The sequence below is a fragment of the Entelurus aequoreus genome, linkage group LG08, assembly GCF_033978785.1.
Source record: "Entelurus aequoreus isolate RoL-2023_Sb linkage group LG08, RoL_Eaeq_v1.1, whole genome shotgun sequence".
Taxonomy (NCBI): domain Eukaryota; kingdom Metazoa; phylum Chordata; class Actinopteri; order Syngnathiformes; family Syngnathidae; genus Entelurus; species Entelurus aequoreus.
Window position 1 is genome coordinate 41,499,765 of NC_084738.1, and position 15,381 is coordinate 41,515,145.

The following is a 15,381-nucleotide window of genomic DNA, read 5'->3' on the forward strand; positions in this document are numbered from 1 at the left end:
CACGTTACCTTAACATAGTCCGAGGTCACATTGTTATGGGAGACACACTGCATCCTGTCAGTAAGATAAGAGTTAAACCAAGACAAGGCTAAGTCTGACATCCCGATACGCTCTAATAAAATATTATGATCAACAGTATCGAAAGCGGCGCTAAGATCAAGAAGCAGCAACATAGATGACGCATCAGAATGCATCGTTAGCAATAGATCATTAGTCATTTTTGCGAGGGCTGTCTCCGTAGAGTGATTTGCCCTGAAACCGGATTGAAAAGGTTCACAGAGATTGTTAGACGCCAAGTGTTCATTTAGCTGCTGTGCGACAATTTTTTCGAGGATTTTCGAGATAAACGGAAGGTGGGACACCGGCCGGTAGTTCACCATGAGGTCAGGATTGAGGTTAGGTCTTTTGAGTAGAGGATGGATAACCGCTTTTTTGAATGCTTTAGCAATAGTATTTTGAAATTTTACCACCTGGTGCCCCCAATAATTCATTAAGTCAAGCTCATGTTGTAGAAAGTCGAATGATGCGGACACGTTTGTTACTGAATACTTTCTATCAGACTTCTGCCATGGCAACTTTGTGTATGTAATGAGCAACTATAATTATTTGATATGCTTAAATGTGTAATGTCGTTTTAGCTCAGCTGTTGTGTAGCTGCTACCTCCTCGTAGCCTACAGGTGTCTAAAGTGCAGCCCATAGTTATGTGTTTAACACAACTATGTGCTAAACCTAAACAATTGAAAATGTGGTATTTGGGTGTCGGTGTAATGTTTGGCAGCTACGCCGTGTCTTATCATTGCACCTAAGTTCTTTGGTTTTGTAGGCGAGACAGAGAGCAAGTGAACAATGCGGGACACAATTGTGTCCATCTTATACCATGCTAGCTGTTGCAAAGATAGGTCAACATGAGCAGCCACACCTTGAGTTCCAACATATATAAATAATCATAACATATGGCGAGTCGGGTGGCAGAACACACGGAAGCATCTCAGTCAGCCAGGGTTTTCACTGTTAGAGCAGTTGGATGTCAGCCATTCCCGTTGTTTCAGGCTGTGGTATGAGCTCATGGAGGAGCCTTGGTAGTGGTGTCGCAGCTTGGTGGTTGAGCCGTCAGGTAACACCAGGAAGGTTCCTTCTGTGCGATTTGAATGTCAAGGTACAGTCTGTAAAGGAGGTCCAGCAATCTGAACCGGAAGTGGTTTGGTGACAGGTAACCTTCTTGTGACCCCAGCGAGGCCTTCGACCTTTAAAGAGGAAGCACACAGTCTCTTTGGTACCTCTGCATTCAGAATCGAATGGGCGGCACCAGTGTCAATCACAAACTGATAACATTTTCCGTTGATACTCATGTCCAGCAGGGGGCCAGTCTGTATTTCCTGCTGGGGCTCCTGCTGTGGGCGTCCTTTGCCACGCCTTTGTGTTTGTTTGTTGGCACGACGGCACCTTTCCTGTTCGGACAGTCACGACTCCAGTGACCAGGCTGGTCACAGCCGAAACAGTTTCTTCCCCGGATTGACTTTGAAGCACATACATACATATGTATGTATGTATGTATGTATGTATGTATATATATATATATATATATATGTATGTATGTATGTATGTATGTATGTATGTATGTATGTATGTATGTATGTATGTATGTATGTATGTATGTATGTATGTATGTATGTATGTATGAGGTGCCACACTTTGCAATTCTGGTGCAATAAGTAAACTAGTTGTGTTCAAAGTGTTGCCAGACGAGTGTCACTAAGTTATATTTTCTTAGCACTTATAAATGTGATAAAGGTTGGGTTGGACGCTTGTGTGTATATATATATATATATATTTATATATATATATATATATATATTTGAAATAGCCTCTGTTTTTTTCCTGACTGAAGGTGTATTCCGCTCTACCCCGGTATTGAGTACTGTATAACGGAACCACAGAAACCTCGACTATATATATATATATATATATATATATATATATATGTATATATATATATATATGTATATATATATATATATATATGTATATATATATATATATATATAGGCAGAGTAATCTTAAATACTTTAAAGTTGTAAATAAAGTAGTGAATTTAAAAGTACATGCGTTAGTTTTTTAACATTTTTATCATGGTATCGAATAAATATTTAAAATTGTGGATATTCATTGCTATCTTTGACTACTAAAATTCTGGTATCCTGACATTGGACATTGAATTGTCCCCTCTTGTACTGTAAAGGATAAATACTTTGGATCCTGCAACAGGCCTTTAGACTGGAGCTGTCCTATATAAGTGAAATGAAATGATGAAGCCTGCTCATGTGAGAGGCTTTGGCTTCTAAGAAAATAAAAACACTCCACTTGTGATCTATGAAATACCCTGAAAAGACTTTGGGATGTGTCAGTGGGATTTTAGTTTTTCAGGTCCTGGTTCTGATAGGGTTGAGGTCTGACTTACAGCATCTATCCACCAGCCTTCTTTGGTTCTACCACTAGTGGACACTAACATAAAAATGTGGTCATCTTTCCTAATTCCTCTGCCATCAGGAGTCCCTCCAGCAGCAGCACCTGATGGGCATCACTTCTCAGACAGGCACCGGCACAGGTACGCCTGCCTCCTTGGCCACGCCCCCTACAACTGTTCACCCCGTGCGCCAGTCCTCCATAGCACCCCACCTCCTGAAGTCCCAGCGGTCCATCAACACTTCAGCCACCGCCACGCCCCCGAAGGCCCGACCACAGAGCAGGAATCTGCTCCTGGACTCTTCTGACGGCAACTTCAGCGGCAGTCAGCCGAAGCAACGGCAGCAGTCGCAGCAGCAACAAACGCAACAACCACCGCAGACGCAACAACAGGAGACACAGATGTCTTTGACTGACAGTCCGGCTCCTGGGCTGCCGTTTCAAACGAGCTCCGCCAAGGAGAACCAGGTGCCATCTGCAGCCGCCGAAGACTCCACGGACACGCCCACAAAAAGCAACAAAAAGTCTCAACAGCTGCAGCCACCACAGCAGCATCTGCTCAAGCCGGTCGTCAATAAGGTTAGTGGATTTTTCTAACCCAAGACCAGACAATCCTCACTTCCAGTTCTTGTTTTTTTGCAATAGAATTGTTGTTGTTTCAGGGTTCTCAATCTAACTTGAATGAGCGCACTGTGGCCTGGGTGTCCAACATGCCGCACCTCTCGGCCGATATCGAGAGTCTGCGGCCCGACCGTGAAGGTCAGCTGAAGGAGTACTCCAAAAGCATGGATGAATCCCGCCTGGAAAGGGTCAGCACACTTCCTGTCCTCTCTTGAAAAGGAACTTGAGGTTAAACTAACCTTTTCAGTTAGTAGTAAGGGTAAATAATTCAGGGTCATGGTTATGGATTAAAACTAGAGATGTCCGATAATGGCTTTTTTGCCGACATCCGATATTCCGATATTGTCCAACTCTTAATTACCGATTCCGATATCAACCGATATATACAGTTGTGGAATTAACACATAATTATGCCTAATTTTGTTGTGATGCCCCGCTGTATGCATTAAACAAAGTAACAAGGTTTTCCAAAATAAGAGAATAACTTCAACTCAAGTTATCGAAAAAAGTGCCAACATGGCACTGCCATATTTATTATTGAAGTCACAAAGTGCATTATTTTTTTTAACATGCCTCAAAACAGCAGCTTGGAATTTGGGGCATGCTCTCCCTGAGATAATCCTAATACCCACTACAACTTTGGGAAATACTATACTTTGACTTTCACAAAGTGCATTATTTTTTATTTTTTTTAAACATGCCTCAAAACAACAGCTACAAAAACAATGAAGGCACACAGCTTCAGTCCAGAGTATACTAGAGTAATAAAGTAAACTATAACATAGTCCTCCTTTAGTAGACTGCCTGGCATACTGTATAACAGGAAATTATAAACTGGGCTCAATCTGCCCTGCTTTAACGTATTCGTATGAGTAACACAAATGTGCTGCAAGCTAGTGGTGAGTGCTTGAAGTGGCCTACCAGTCAGCTAGAGCTTCTGAAATGCTGCGTTGAGACAGGGCACCTCCGTTCACTGCAAGCTGCTTTCGGTGTTTGCTTTTCATCCATCTTCCACTTGTATTCATCGTGTATCTCCTTATGATTCTTGAAGAGGTGGGAGATCAAATTGCTCGTATTAAAGGAAGACGTCTTGGTTCCTCCTCGCATAACCAACTTTTTGCAGTCATTGCAAATTGCCAGTTTTTTATCCGTCAGACACACTTTAAAATAATCCCAAACCATAGACATGGTGTCATTAGTTAGTCACCGAGCGAGCTCGCTTGTTAGCCAGACTACAGCACCGGCAACAACACACTCTTGTCGTTGTTATGCTACGCTCGCTGCGGTTTGATGAGGTCATCAAGCGTCGCCAGTAAACCTCTCATGCTGCAGTCGTCAACTCCTGTGTTGTGTGTGGGAGAGGGAAGAGGGGAGGGGCTGCTGACTGGAAGACGCCACTGCTCTGTACTGCTCCCTACGCCCGTGTTTTATCGGATATGTATCGCTCCGTACAGCGGCGTTTTAAAAAGTCATTAATTTTACTTTTTGAAACCGATACCGATAATTTCCGATATTACATTATAAATCATTTATCGGACATCTCTAATTAAAACTATTATTTAATAAATACATACAGAGATGCTTGAACGTTTGTGAACCCCTTCAGAAGTTTAGATATGTTCCTCCCAGCTTGTTTGTCGATCGCATCGCAAGTGAGATAATTAAAGATTAAAGATTAATGGTTCAAGTTGATGACTCCTGGTGCAGACGGTAAACTGGTAATGTTGAATAAGAGCTCTTTCTTGAATTTCAAGATTGACAGCTTTTTCTCTGTGAGTGAAGCTTGTTGTAGTTTTGTCAACTTTCTCGCAACTCTACTCAAAACATTTGTATTACAAATCAGCCCCGCCCATTGAAATTCATTGAAATTAATTTAATTTGTGCTTGACCCTCCCAAAACACCACAATTATAACATGCAAAATGCATTTTAAAAATTCCCCCAAAGATTTTAAGATAGGAAAGATTGTTTATATATTAGAATGTACTTTAACAACTAAAGTGGTTTTATGTAATGCATTTACCTTTGGAATCAGCCTAACAATCGGAATTAGGAAATGGCTGTTTATGTTGCACACGGATGTATTTGAGTGACGGAAAGGATGAAGTTGATAACAAGTGATATGTATGTCTGTGTACCAAAAGTACCGTTTGTTGAGTCAGGACTAGGTGCAACAAATTGAAACGCATCAAACACAGCATCTGCAGCTTGTAAATATTTTTTGGGGATACAAGTTTGTTTCCGGTGGCTGGAGGGCATGATTGTGTCGATCTCTGAGTGGCGCACCTAAACTGTCTAACTAAAACTTATGTTTGTATTTTGTGTAAACAAAGCAGGAACAGCAACGTGTAACAACATATTAACTCTTTATTGCTCAAACGGTGAAACCCTGTTACAAATATTACTTCGAGAGATAAAATGCTCGTAACTCAAATTATGCCTGCAATTTATAGCATAATAAAAAGCCGGGAGGCAGCTCAGATCTCAAATCTCTTAAGGTACTCCTAAATTGAGGTACCACTGCACTGTACTGATAATAAATACTTTATCACATAGTTGTAAAATATTACTGACTTAGGGTAAATGAGATGGGTTTCCTGTATAAATAAACACTCCATTGTAGGAAATAAAAAAATTAGAAATGGCTGGGTTTTCCCACAAATAAAATGTTTTGATCAATAATACGCAAGTGTGCTGAATTGTGATAAACAGGGATCCTCTGCATTAATAATCCAGAGCAGCTTCCCTTCGCAGGTGAGGGAGTACGAGGAGGAGATCCATTCTTTGAAGGAGCGTCTGAAGATGTCTCATCGCAAGCTGGAGGAGTACGAGCAGCGGCTCGTGTCGCAGGAGCAGCAGACGAGCAAGATCCTGCAGCAGTATCAGTGCCGCCTGGATGACAGCGAGCGGCGCCTCAAGCATCAGCAGGTGGAGAAGGATTCTCAAATCAAAGGCATCATCAACAGGTGACGCTTGAGCTTGGGGGGAAAAATGTCTATTACCTTTTATTTCTTTTTTCTTTAAAAAAATACAAAAATAAACCTGGCATCAATCCTAACACTCCAGGGGGTTGTCAGCACTGCCAGATATCCAACAAAACACACAAGAGGAGATTAATAGTGAAAAGGTGCTATGAATCACAAACAAAGCAAAGGTGCCATTATACATTCACCGGACACAACATTAGGTACACCTACATCTATGTATCCAATACAAAAAGCAGTCATTGTTTTGACATTAATACATTTAACAATACACATAAATTTAAAGGGGAACTGCACTTTTCTGGGAATTTTGTCTATCATTCAAAATCTGTTTATAAAATAAGAACACACGTTTTTCCCTTTACTAAATTTTAAATAGTAAAAAACTGCGAGCAAGCGGCAACTAACAATACAGGTAATGGGAATAGAATTAAATGCTTTATTGTCATCAAACATGAGAGCATGACCAAAATACAGGTGGCTTCTCTGTTAAGTTAGGTGCAGTTTAAATACAATAAAACAAGAAATAACATGTCAAGAACAAATGCATAAATATCAGTACGAACAGTAGTGCAAATGTGGAAAACAGTGTAAGCTATTGGGACAGATTCAGTATCCTAGACATTTTTTATTCTGTTTGCCCTACTCTTGTATAAGCGAAAACTCTTCCCAAATGGCAGCTTGAAAAAGTTCTGACCAGGGTAAGAACTTTCTGCCCGGATTTTCTTTTCTCTGCCGAGGCAGCGAGAGCAAGCAATGCCCTCTAGGGCATGCAGAGGGTGGCCGAAAATCTCATCTGCTGTCCTGGTCATCCTCTGCAGGGCCTTCCTGTCTGCAGCAGGGAAGGCAGCAAACCAAACAGTTACGCAGTACATCAGCACTGGCTCTATGGTTGATCGATGAAAAGATACCTCCAGTTTCTCAATGTTGGTTCCTTCGCAGCACACAAATGAAGTGGAGTCTCTGCTGTGCCTTTTTGACCAGTGCTGAAGTGTTGACAGTCCATGTGCTCAATAAATTAGAATATAACCAAAACGCTGCTTTATTTCAGTAATTTCATTAAAAAAGTGAAACTAAATACATTTATTACATATTTTTCAAATGTTTTTTTATTTTAATTTTGATCATTATAACTGAAAAGTAATGAAAATACCAAATTCAGTATCTCAAAAATGTGAATATTACCTATGACCAATTTAAAAAATGGATTTTAGAAATGTTGGCCAACTGAAAGGTATGAACATGTACAGCACTCAATATTTAGTCAGGGCTCCTTATGTGGTTTACTGCAGCAATATTGCGTGGCATGGAGTCCATCAGTCTATGGCACTCCTCAGGTGTTAGCCCAGGTTGCTCTGATCGTGGCCTTCAGCTCTTACATCTTCCTCTTGACAATACTCCATAGATTTTCTATGGGGTTGAGGTCAGACGAGTTTACAGTACAGTTTCCACAGTCAGGAATGGTTTGGTGTGCCATGTCATCTGCTGGTGTTGGTCCACTGTGTTCTCTGAGGTCCAGGGTCACTGCAGCAGTCTACCAGGAAGTTTTGGAGCCCTTCATGCTTCCTGCTGCTGTGCAACTTTCTGGAGATGCAATTTTAGTTTTCCAACAGGACTTGGCACCTGCAAACAGTGCCAGAACTACCAGTACCTTGTTTAACGACCATGGTATCCCCGTCCTTAATTGGCCAGCAAACTCGCCTGACCTCAACCCCATAGAAAATGTATGGTGTATTGTCAAGAGTAAAATGTGATACGCCAAACCCAACAATGCAGAAGAGCTGAAGGCTTTATCAGAGCAACCTGGGCTCTCATAACACCTGAGTGCCACAGACTGATGGACTCCATGCCACACATATTGCTGCAGTAATTCAGGCAAAAAGAGCCCCAACCAAGTATTGAATGCTGTACATGTAAATACATTTCATGTTCATACTTCTCAGTTGGTTGGACCCCGCCTTCCGCCCGAATGCAGCTGAGATAGGCTCCAGCACCCCCCGCGATCCCAAAAGGGACAAGCGGTAGGAAATGGATGGATGGATGGACTTCTCAGTTGGCCAACATTTCTAAAATTAGTTTTTTTATTGGTCATAATGTTCTAGTTTTCTAAAATACTTAATTTGGGGTTTTCATTAGTTCTCAGTTATAATCAACAATAAAATAAACCTTTGGACTATAACCGTCTGTGTGTAATGGATGTATAAAAATATACAAGTTTAACTTATTGAATGAAATTACTGAAAACTTTTGTCATTCTAATTTATTGAACAGCACCTGTAGGCAAACTGGTGTGGCTCAAAGTTCTGGGGGTAGGCAGGTTTTGATATATTGGTGAACAAGTCTTTCAAAACCCAGCATAACCACAGACGTCAGTCCCACTGGTAGTAATTTAAGTTTTTTATGGCTGTCCTCTTGGGGACACGGGTATATAACCTTCAGTGCCCGCCTCACCTGTTGTTCTTGGAGGACGAGCAGTCGAGGTCTATAGGGCAGGAGGGGCATATGAGGTCTGGTTGGTTTGGATATCTTGAAACAGGAAAATAAGTGATTGAGTTTCTCTGTGTTGGTGGCGGCCAATTAGTTACTTTTGTAGTTCATCAGGTGTTGGATGCGGTGCCGCACCCACCATGAGTCTTTGTTGTCCAGGTGCACCTACACGTTCTTTCCGCCCATACTCCACTTGATGCCTTTGAGGTCAGTTTTAGCATTGCTGTATTGCTCTCTGTCCCCTGAGTGGAAGGCAGAGTTTTGGGCCCTCAAATGTAGTTTGACCTCTAAGGTCATTCATGTTCCACAGTGTCTTTTTGACCTCGGGGCCCAACTTTTCACATTAGAGGGCTCAAATATTAACACTGTATCAGTAATCTTACTCTTGATTTAAATGGTATTCAATAATTATAACTAGCCTACTTACAGTGTACAACCTTGTCAAATGATATGTAACCATGTGTTGATCACAGAGTATTATTTATTTAAAACATAAACCTTCGGCTTAGGCAGTGATGGGCAAGCTACTTGGAAAATGTAGTAAGCTAAGCTACTAGTTACTCTTGATTAAATGAGCTACAGGGGAAGCTATCCCCAAATAATTGTAGCAAGCTATGCTGCAAGCTACACGGCAAAAGTAGCTTGCTACATATGTATAAATATATATCTCAACTTAATGTGCAGCTTTCCACCAAACAAAAAGGCAGAGAATAAATGGTCAGTTTGACTGTTTATTATAATAAACGGCAAACTGGAAACATGCCCCCTGTCTGGCTTTTTACCAAGTTAAAAGCGGGGGAAGACACTGGAAACAAATTAAATTAAAGGCAGTTAAAGGCCTACTGAAACCCACTACTACCGACCACGCAGTCTGATAGTTTATATATCAATGATGAAATCTTAACATTATAACACATGTCAATACGGCCGGGTTAACTTATAAAGTGACATTTTAAATTTGCCGCTAAACTTCCGGTTCGAAACGCCTCTGAGGATGACGTATGCGTGTGACGTAGACCGGGGAACACGGGTATGCCTTCCACATTGAAGCCAATACGAAAAAGCTCTGTTTTCATTTCATAATTCCACAGTATTCTGGACATCTGTGTTCGTGAATCTGTTTCAATCATGTTCATTGCATTATGGAGAAGGAAGCTGAGCAAGCAAAGAAGAAAGTTGTCGGTGAGAAATGGACGTATTTTTCGAACGTAGTCAGCCTCAACAGTACACAGCCGGCGCTTCTTTGTTTACATTCCCGAAAGATGCAGTCAAGATGGAAGAACTCGGATAACAGAGACTCTAACCAGGAGGACTTTTGACTTCGATACACAGACGCCTGTTGAGAACTGGGACAACACAGACTCTTACCAGGATTACTTTGATTTGGATGACAAAGACGCAGACGTGCTACTGTGAGTATGCAGCTTTGGCTTCTAAACATTTGATCGCTTGACCGTATGTGCGCCACTTTTTTTTGCGTATGTACGTAACTTTTTTAAAATATATAAGCTTTATGAACCTTGGGTTAGGTGAACGGTCTTTTGGGCTGAGTGATTGTGTGTGTTGATCAGGTGTTTGAATTGTATTGGCGTGTTCTATGGAGCTAGGAGCTAGCATAGGAGCTAGGAGCTAGCATAACACGTACCGTACCGTACGTGCGCGTCACGTACGTAACTTTTTAAAAATATATAAGCTTTATGAACCTTGGGTTAGGTGAACGGTCTTTTGGGCTGAGTGATTGTGTGTTGATCAGGTGTTTGAATTGTATTGGCGTGTTCTATGGAGCTAGGAGCTAGCATAGGAGCTAGGAGCTAGCATAACACGTACCGTACGTGCGCGTCACGTACGTAACTTTTTTAAAATATATAAGCTTTATGAACCTTGGGTTAGGTGAATGGTCTTTTGGGCTGAGTGATTGTGTGTGTTGATCAGGTGTTTGAATTGTATTGGCGTGTTCTATGGAGCTAGGAGCTAGCAGAGGAGCTAGGAGCTAGCATAACAAACACGCAGGTGTTATTATGCAGGATTAATTTGTGGCATATTAAATATAAGCCTGGTTGTGTTGTGGCTAATAGAGTATATATATGTCTTGTGTTTATTTACTGTTGTAGTCATTCCCAGCTGAATATCAGGTACCGTGAGTATGCAGCCTTGGCTGCTAAACATTTGATAACTTGACCGTATGTGCGCGTCACGTACGTAACTTTTTAAAAATATATAAGCTTTATGAACCTTGGGTTAGGTGAACGGTCTTTTGGGCTGAGTGATTGTGTGTGTTGATCAGGTGTTTGAATTGTATTGGCGTGTTCTGTGGAGCTAGGAGCTAGCAGAGGAGCTAGGAGCTAGCATAACAAACACGCAGGTGTTTTTATGCAGGATTAATTTGTGGCATGTTAAATATAAGCCTGGTTGTGTTGTGGCTAATAGAGTATATATATGTCTTGTTTATTTACTGTTGTAGTCATTCCCAGCTGAATATCAGGTCACCCCCGGCTCTCACAGCATCTTCCCTATCTGAATAGCTTCAACTCCCCACTAGTCCTTCACTTGCACTTTACTCATCCACAAATCTTTCATCCTCGCTCAAATTAATGGGGAAATTGTCGCTTTCTCGGTCCGAATCTCTCTCACTTCATGCGGCCATCATTGTAAACAATAGGGAACTTTGCGTATATGTTCAACTGACTACGTCACGCTACTTCCGGTAGGGGCAAGCCTTTTTTTTTATCAGATACCAAAAGTTGCAATCTTTATCGTCGTTGTTCTATACTAAATCCTTTCAGCAAAAATATGGCACTATCGCGAAATGATCAAGTATGACACATAGAATAGATCTGCTATCCCCGTTTAAATAAAAAAAATTCATTTCAGTAGGCCTTTAAACAATAATAATAATATCAAATAAACACCAAAAGATATGCAGCAGTCTTTTATTGAAATGGGGACTTTTTACTACAGAACACATGACTGTTTCAACAGAAACCACAGTGGCCAAATGACAATAACATTGCCAAAGAACAAGTGCAAAACATTTGTCTCACAAAACAGACACCAACAAACTCCATTTTTACATGAACAGAAATGAATACAATTGAACATATGTTTGTGCTAGGACTGGAATCCTATGTAACTGTTATACTAGTGTTAACTAAGCAGCATGGGGTAATCGGCACTGACACTTTCCCAGTGCCCCCCTACCCCCAAGTGGTTTGCACACACAGCTGTTAGTCAGCAAGAGCAAAACAGAACATTTATAAAATGTTGAAAAGGATGTCAATTAAATAAAAGTACAGATAAATGGTCTATTGATGCACTCTGAAAGAAACATATTTATTTAAACAAGCCCCTCGCTTCATGTGGTTTCCGCCACCACTGCGAGCACTGCATTTAGATGTTGCTTCCTGATGCTGCGTCATGACTCGCCCTATCTTGCCTCTTATTGGCCCTGACCTAAACCACTCGTGACTCACCTTATGTAAACCAGCCAATCATCATGGATTTTTTCTGTATTTTTTTGTTTTTGTCCATTTGTTGAGAGCCATATACCGTATTTTCCTGACTATAAGCCGCTACTTGTTGCCCACGCTTTAAACCCTGCGGCTTGTAAAACAGTGCAGCTAATTTATGGATTTTTCTTCGCTAACGGCCATATTTTTGTATTGAATAGATTTCATAGAACACTGAAAAGGTGTTTTGTGTGTGCTATGGCGCCATCTTTTGGATGACTTTGCTCACTGCAGGTGCTTAGGGTTGAAAATGTACCTCCTGTTTTGTTCCTTGACCCGGAAGTATTTGTCCATAGCGTTTTTGCACAAAGGATTCTCCATTCATCACTCCAAGCAACGTTTGTAAGTTTTACAATATAACTTAAACAATTCATACTTTTTAAACCGTAGTAGCTGGCGTCTTGGAGGACCAGTGTGAGGAAGGGGATATGTCACGATGCATGAAAAGTAGTTCAACTTAAAATAATGTTGCTATAACTTGGTTAATATGCCGGTCATGGCATGTAAATGGAATGTTGTTGGCAGTTTGTTTACGTTGTATAGGCACAGTAGATGAATCCCATATACCTGCGTTATTAGCTGCCTCTTACTAGCAGTTTTTTAATACTTGGAACACACATAAGAGAAAGATGTTTGTTCTTGTCTCACGTAAGGATTATGGATGATGGGCAACATTTCCCTCCAAAATGTGCAATTCCTCTTTAAAGCGTTGTGCAGCTTTTGTATCGGATGTCATTACATTGTGCAGGTGTGCCTAATGAAACGGCCGGCAAGTGTACCATCATTCCAGAAAGAATATTGCTTGTACAAACAAAACAGGGCATGCAAAGACCGTAACCTCATCACACGGCCACACGCACTCACTTATACAGAAAAAAATGGCGTCTTCGTCATTCTATTTTTGTCAAGCGTTTGTTTCTATTTCCCTGTTGTCAGACTCATGGCTGTGGAAGATGAGCTGAGAGGGGGCGCCATTCCTGATATTAAGCCTCGAATCCTCACAGACCAGGTTTGTGCCTGAGTCTACACGCACATATTTTTATATTTACTTCTCTTACCATCGCCACTTGTTCAAAAGCACTGCATCATTCTCCGTGTCAGTCAGTGCAGGACACACTTCACCTGTTCCATCTATCAACACCAAATGTCACTTCCTCAGTAGGAGCTGTTTGGAGGGTAAAACACTTGTTTCTTTTGAAGGAATATCAAGCCCTCAACACCCACACTCTGTTCTATCATAGTCTCACAAGTGCCGCCATGAAGGGGAAAAACTCAGAACTAGCCCGCAAGGCCACTGTGTCTTGGCTCTTAGGCGGCTCACGTCCTTTCTGGGTTGAGCGTTGAGATATTCCTTCAAGACGGGAAGAGTCCTGTCATGTGCCTGCGATTTATAATTTTTTTTTAAAAAAGCCATATTTTAACATTTAGGTGATCCTCTTGAGAATGTTGAGCAACAATTGAATAGCTTCTTTCCTTGCAGGGCTATGGCGGCCTCCCAGGATCCTGACTGCCAGTTCGAAAGCGACAAGGATCCGTGATGGTCATCCAAGTGTAAGCGGAACCAGAAGATCTACGGTACCTCACAAAAGATTCTTGTCGCAAGAAAAACTTTCAAAAGAACTTGACAATCACTTTTACGACTGAGACCAATTTGTACAAAGTATGTCGAGTTAACGCCTTGTTAGGAGTTTCTTCATCTGTCAAAAATGCTGACTAGAGGATTCTTGCGGGCACAATGCAACACCTTGGGGCTGCCGACTAAAATGTAGAACAAGCACAAAATCCGCCCTGATTAGTTACATTTTTTTTTTTTTGCACCTATTAATCTTTTTTTTTTTAAATCAAATTATAGCTGCTTTCTACTCAATTTCAAGCCTTTTCATTTTCTATTCTAATTAATTTTTATGATGAAAAGGCTGAAGTTGACTACAGAGTATTAAAATGTGTTTTTTAGGATAAATACTATTATAATTCTGTTTTATGAAAAAAGTTCTCATAAAAGTTCATAAACAAATCCTAATCTACAGTTTAAAAAATCAGCTGTCTTTAAAGAGGTGCAATAAAAAAAGTTACCTACCCTTTACATTCCTAAACAGGGTCATTCTTATGGAAGTATTGTTGTAGTAAAACAATTTGAAAGTGCGTGTTTCAATCTTTTTGTGTGTAATCAGATCTGCGTGTCTGTGTTCTAATTTGTGTGTCTGTGTTTAGATTGTGTAAATACAATCTGTGGGTCCATGTTTAAGTCCTAGCACCCAGTGATAACGAGGCGGAAGTTAGCATCTGATTCGAATGGTGTGCGATACTGATACCAGACTGATACTTTTTACTTGAAATGTCATTATTGAATAATTATGTCACTACTGCAATACAAAAATACATTGTTTTAATTTGTTGACAAGCCAATATTTCTATTCAATATATTTAATATCTTCTATCCATAATAACCTGTTCAATTATATGTCTATTTCATTAGGGGTGTAACGGTACGTGTATTTGTATTGAATCGTTTCGGTACGAGGGTTCCGGTTCGGTTCAGAGGTGTACCGAACGAGTTTCCACACGGACATATTAAGTAGCGTGACGCACGTTGTTTACTCAAAATGCCGGACATTTGAGGCATTTAAGAAACTCCGCCCTGACAGCTCCGCAAAAGAGCACATGTCCGGTGAAAAGAGGACGTGTGGTCAGTCTATCGTAGCCCGTTAGCGGCATGCTAGCAGCTAACAGGCTACGATAGACTGACCATACGTCCTCTTTTCACCGGACATGTCCTCTTTTGCGGAGCTGTCAGGGTGGAGTTTCTTAAATGCCTCAAATGTCCGGCATTTTGAGTTAGGGTTGCGTGTATTTTCAATGTACGTTCAGGGTTAAGAAGGGGTTAAAAACAAAACAAATTGCGCGCGCAGCAGCATTCATGAGGGAGGGGCAGAGACAGAGAGAGCGAGAGAGTTATGATAAATGCGCATGCGTCGCCAGGCTCTGCTTTTTATCCATAGATTTATCAGATTACATTTTTATTATCTATAACAGGGGTGTCAAAAGTGTACCCTGGAGGCCATTTGCGGCCCACAGCTAATGTTTTAAAGGCCCACGGCACATTCTAAAAATACTATTAAAATAAACAAAAACATAACAAAAGTAACAAAGCTGTTTTTTTTTCTTTCAAACTGTCATTGCTCAAAACATAATATTGAATCAAAATCAATGTTTTTATGAATTATTGACCTATCCAAGGTTCCGATTACTTCACATCAAATATTCTACTAAGAAAAATATTTTTGGTGGAAGATTTAGCAAATTTGGTAAATAAATAACCC

The 15,381-nt window shown here is 40.8% G+C and overlaps 1 protein-coding gene across 3 annotated transcripts in view; it reads left to right on the forward strand.

Moving 5' to 3' along the window:
• Positions 1 to 14,144, forward strand: part of LOC133655898 (ras/Rap GTPase-activating protein SynGAP-like) — a 72,920-nt gene extending 58,776 nt beyond the window's left edge. For 2 of the 3 annotated variants that reach the window (XM_062056503.1, XM_062056507.1), the window contains 5 exons: positions 2,549 to 3,043; positions 3,127 to 3,273; positions 5,839 to 6,050; positions 12,998 to 13,070; positions 13,542 to 14,144. In XM_062056503.1, the coding sequence (XP_061912487.1) occupies positions 2,549 to 3,043; positions 3,127 to 3,273; positions 5,839 to 6,050; positions 12,998 to 13,070; positions 13,542 to 13,568 (954 nt within the window). In that variant the 3' untranslated portion in view covers positions 13,569 to 14,144. The remainder of the gene's footprint in view (positions 1 to 2,548; positions 3,044 to 3,126; positions 3,274 to 5,838; positions 6,051 to 12,997; positions 13,071 to 13,541) is intronic. The other variant, XM_062056506.1, reaches the window with a different exon arrangement.
• The last annotated feature ends 1,237 nt before the right edge of the window (positions 14,145 to 15,381 follow it).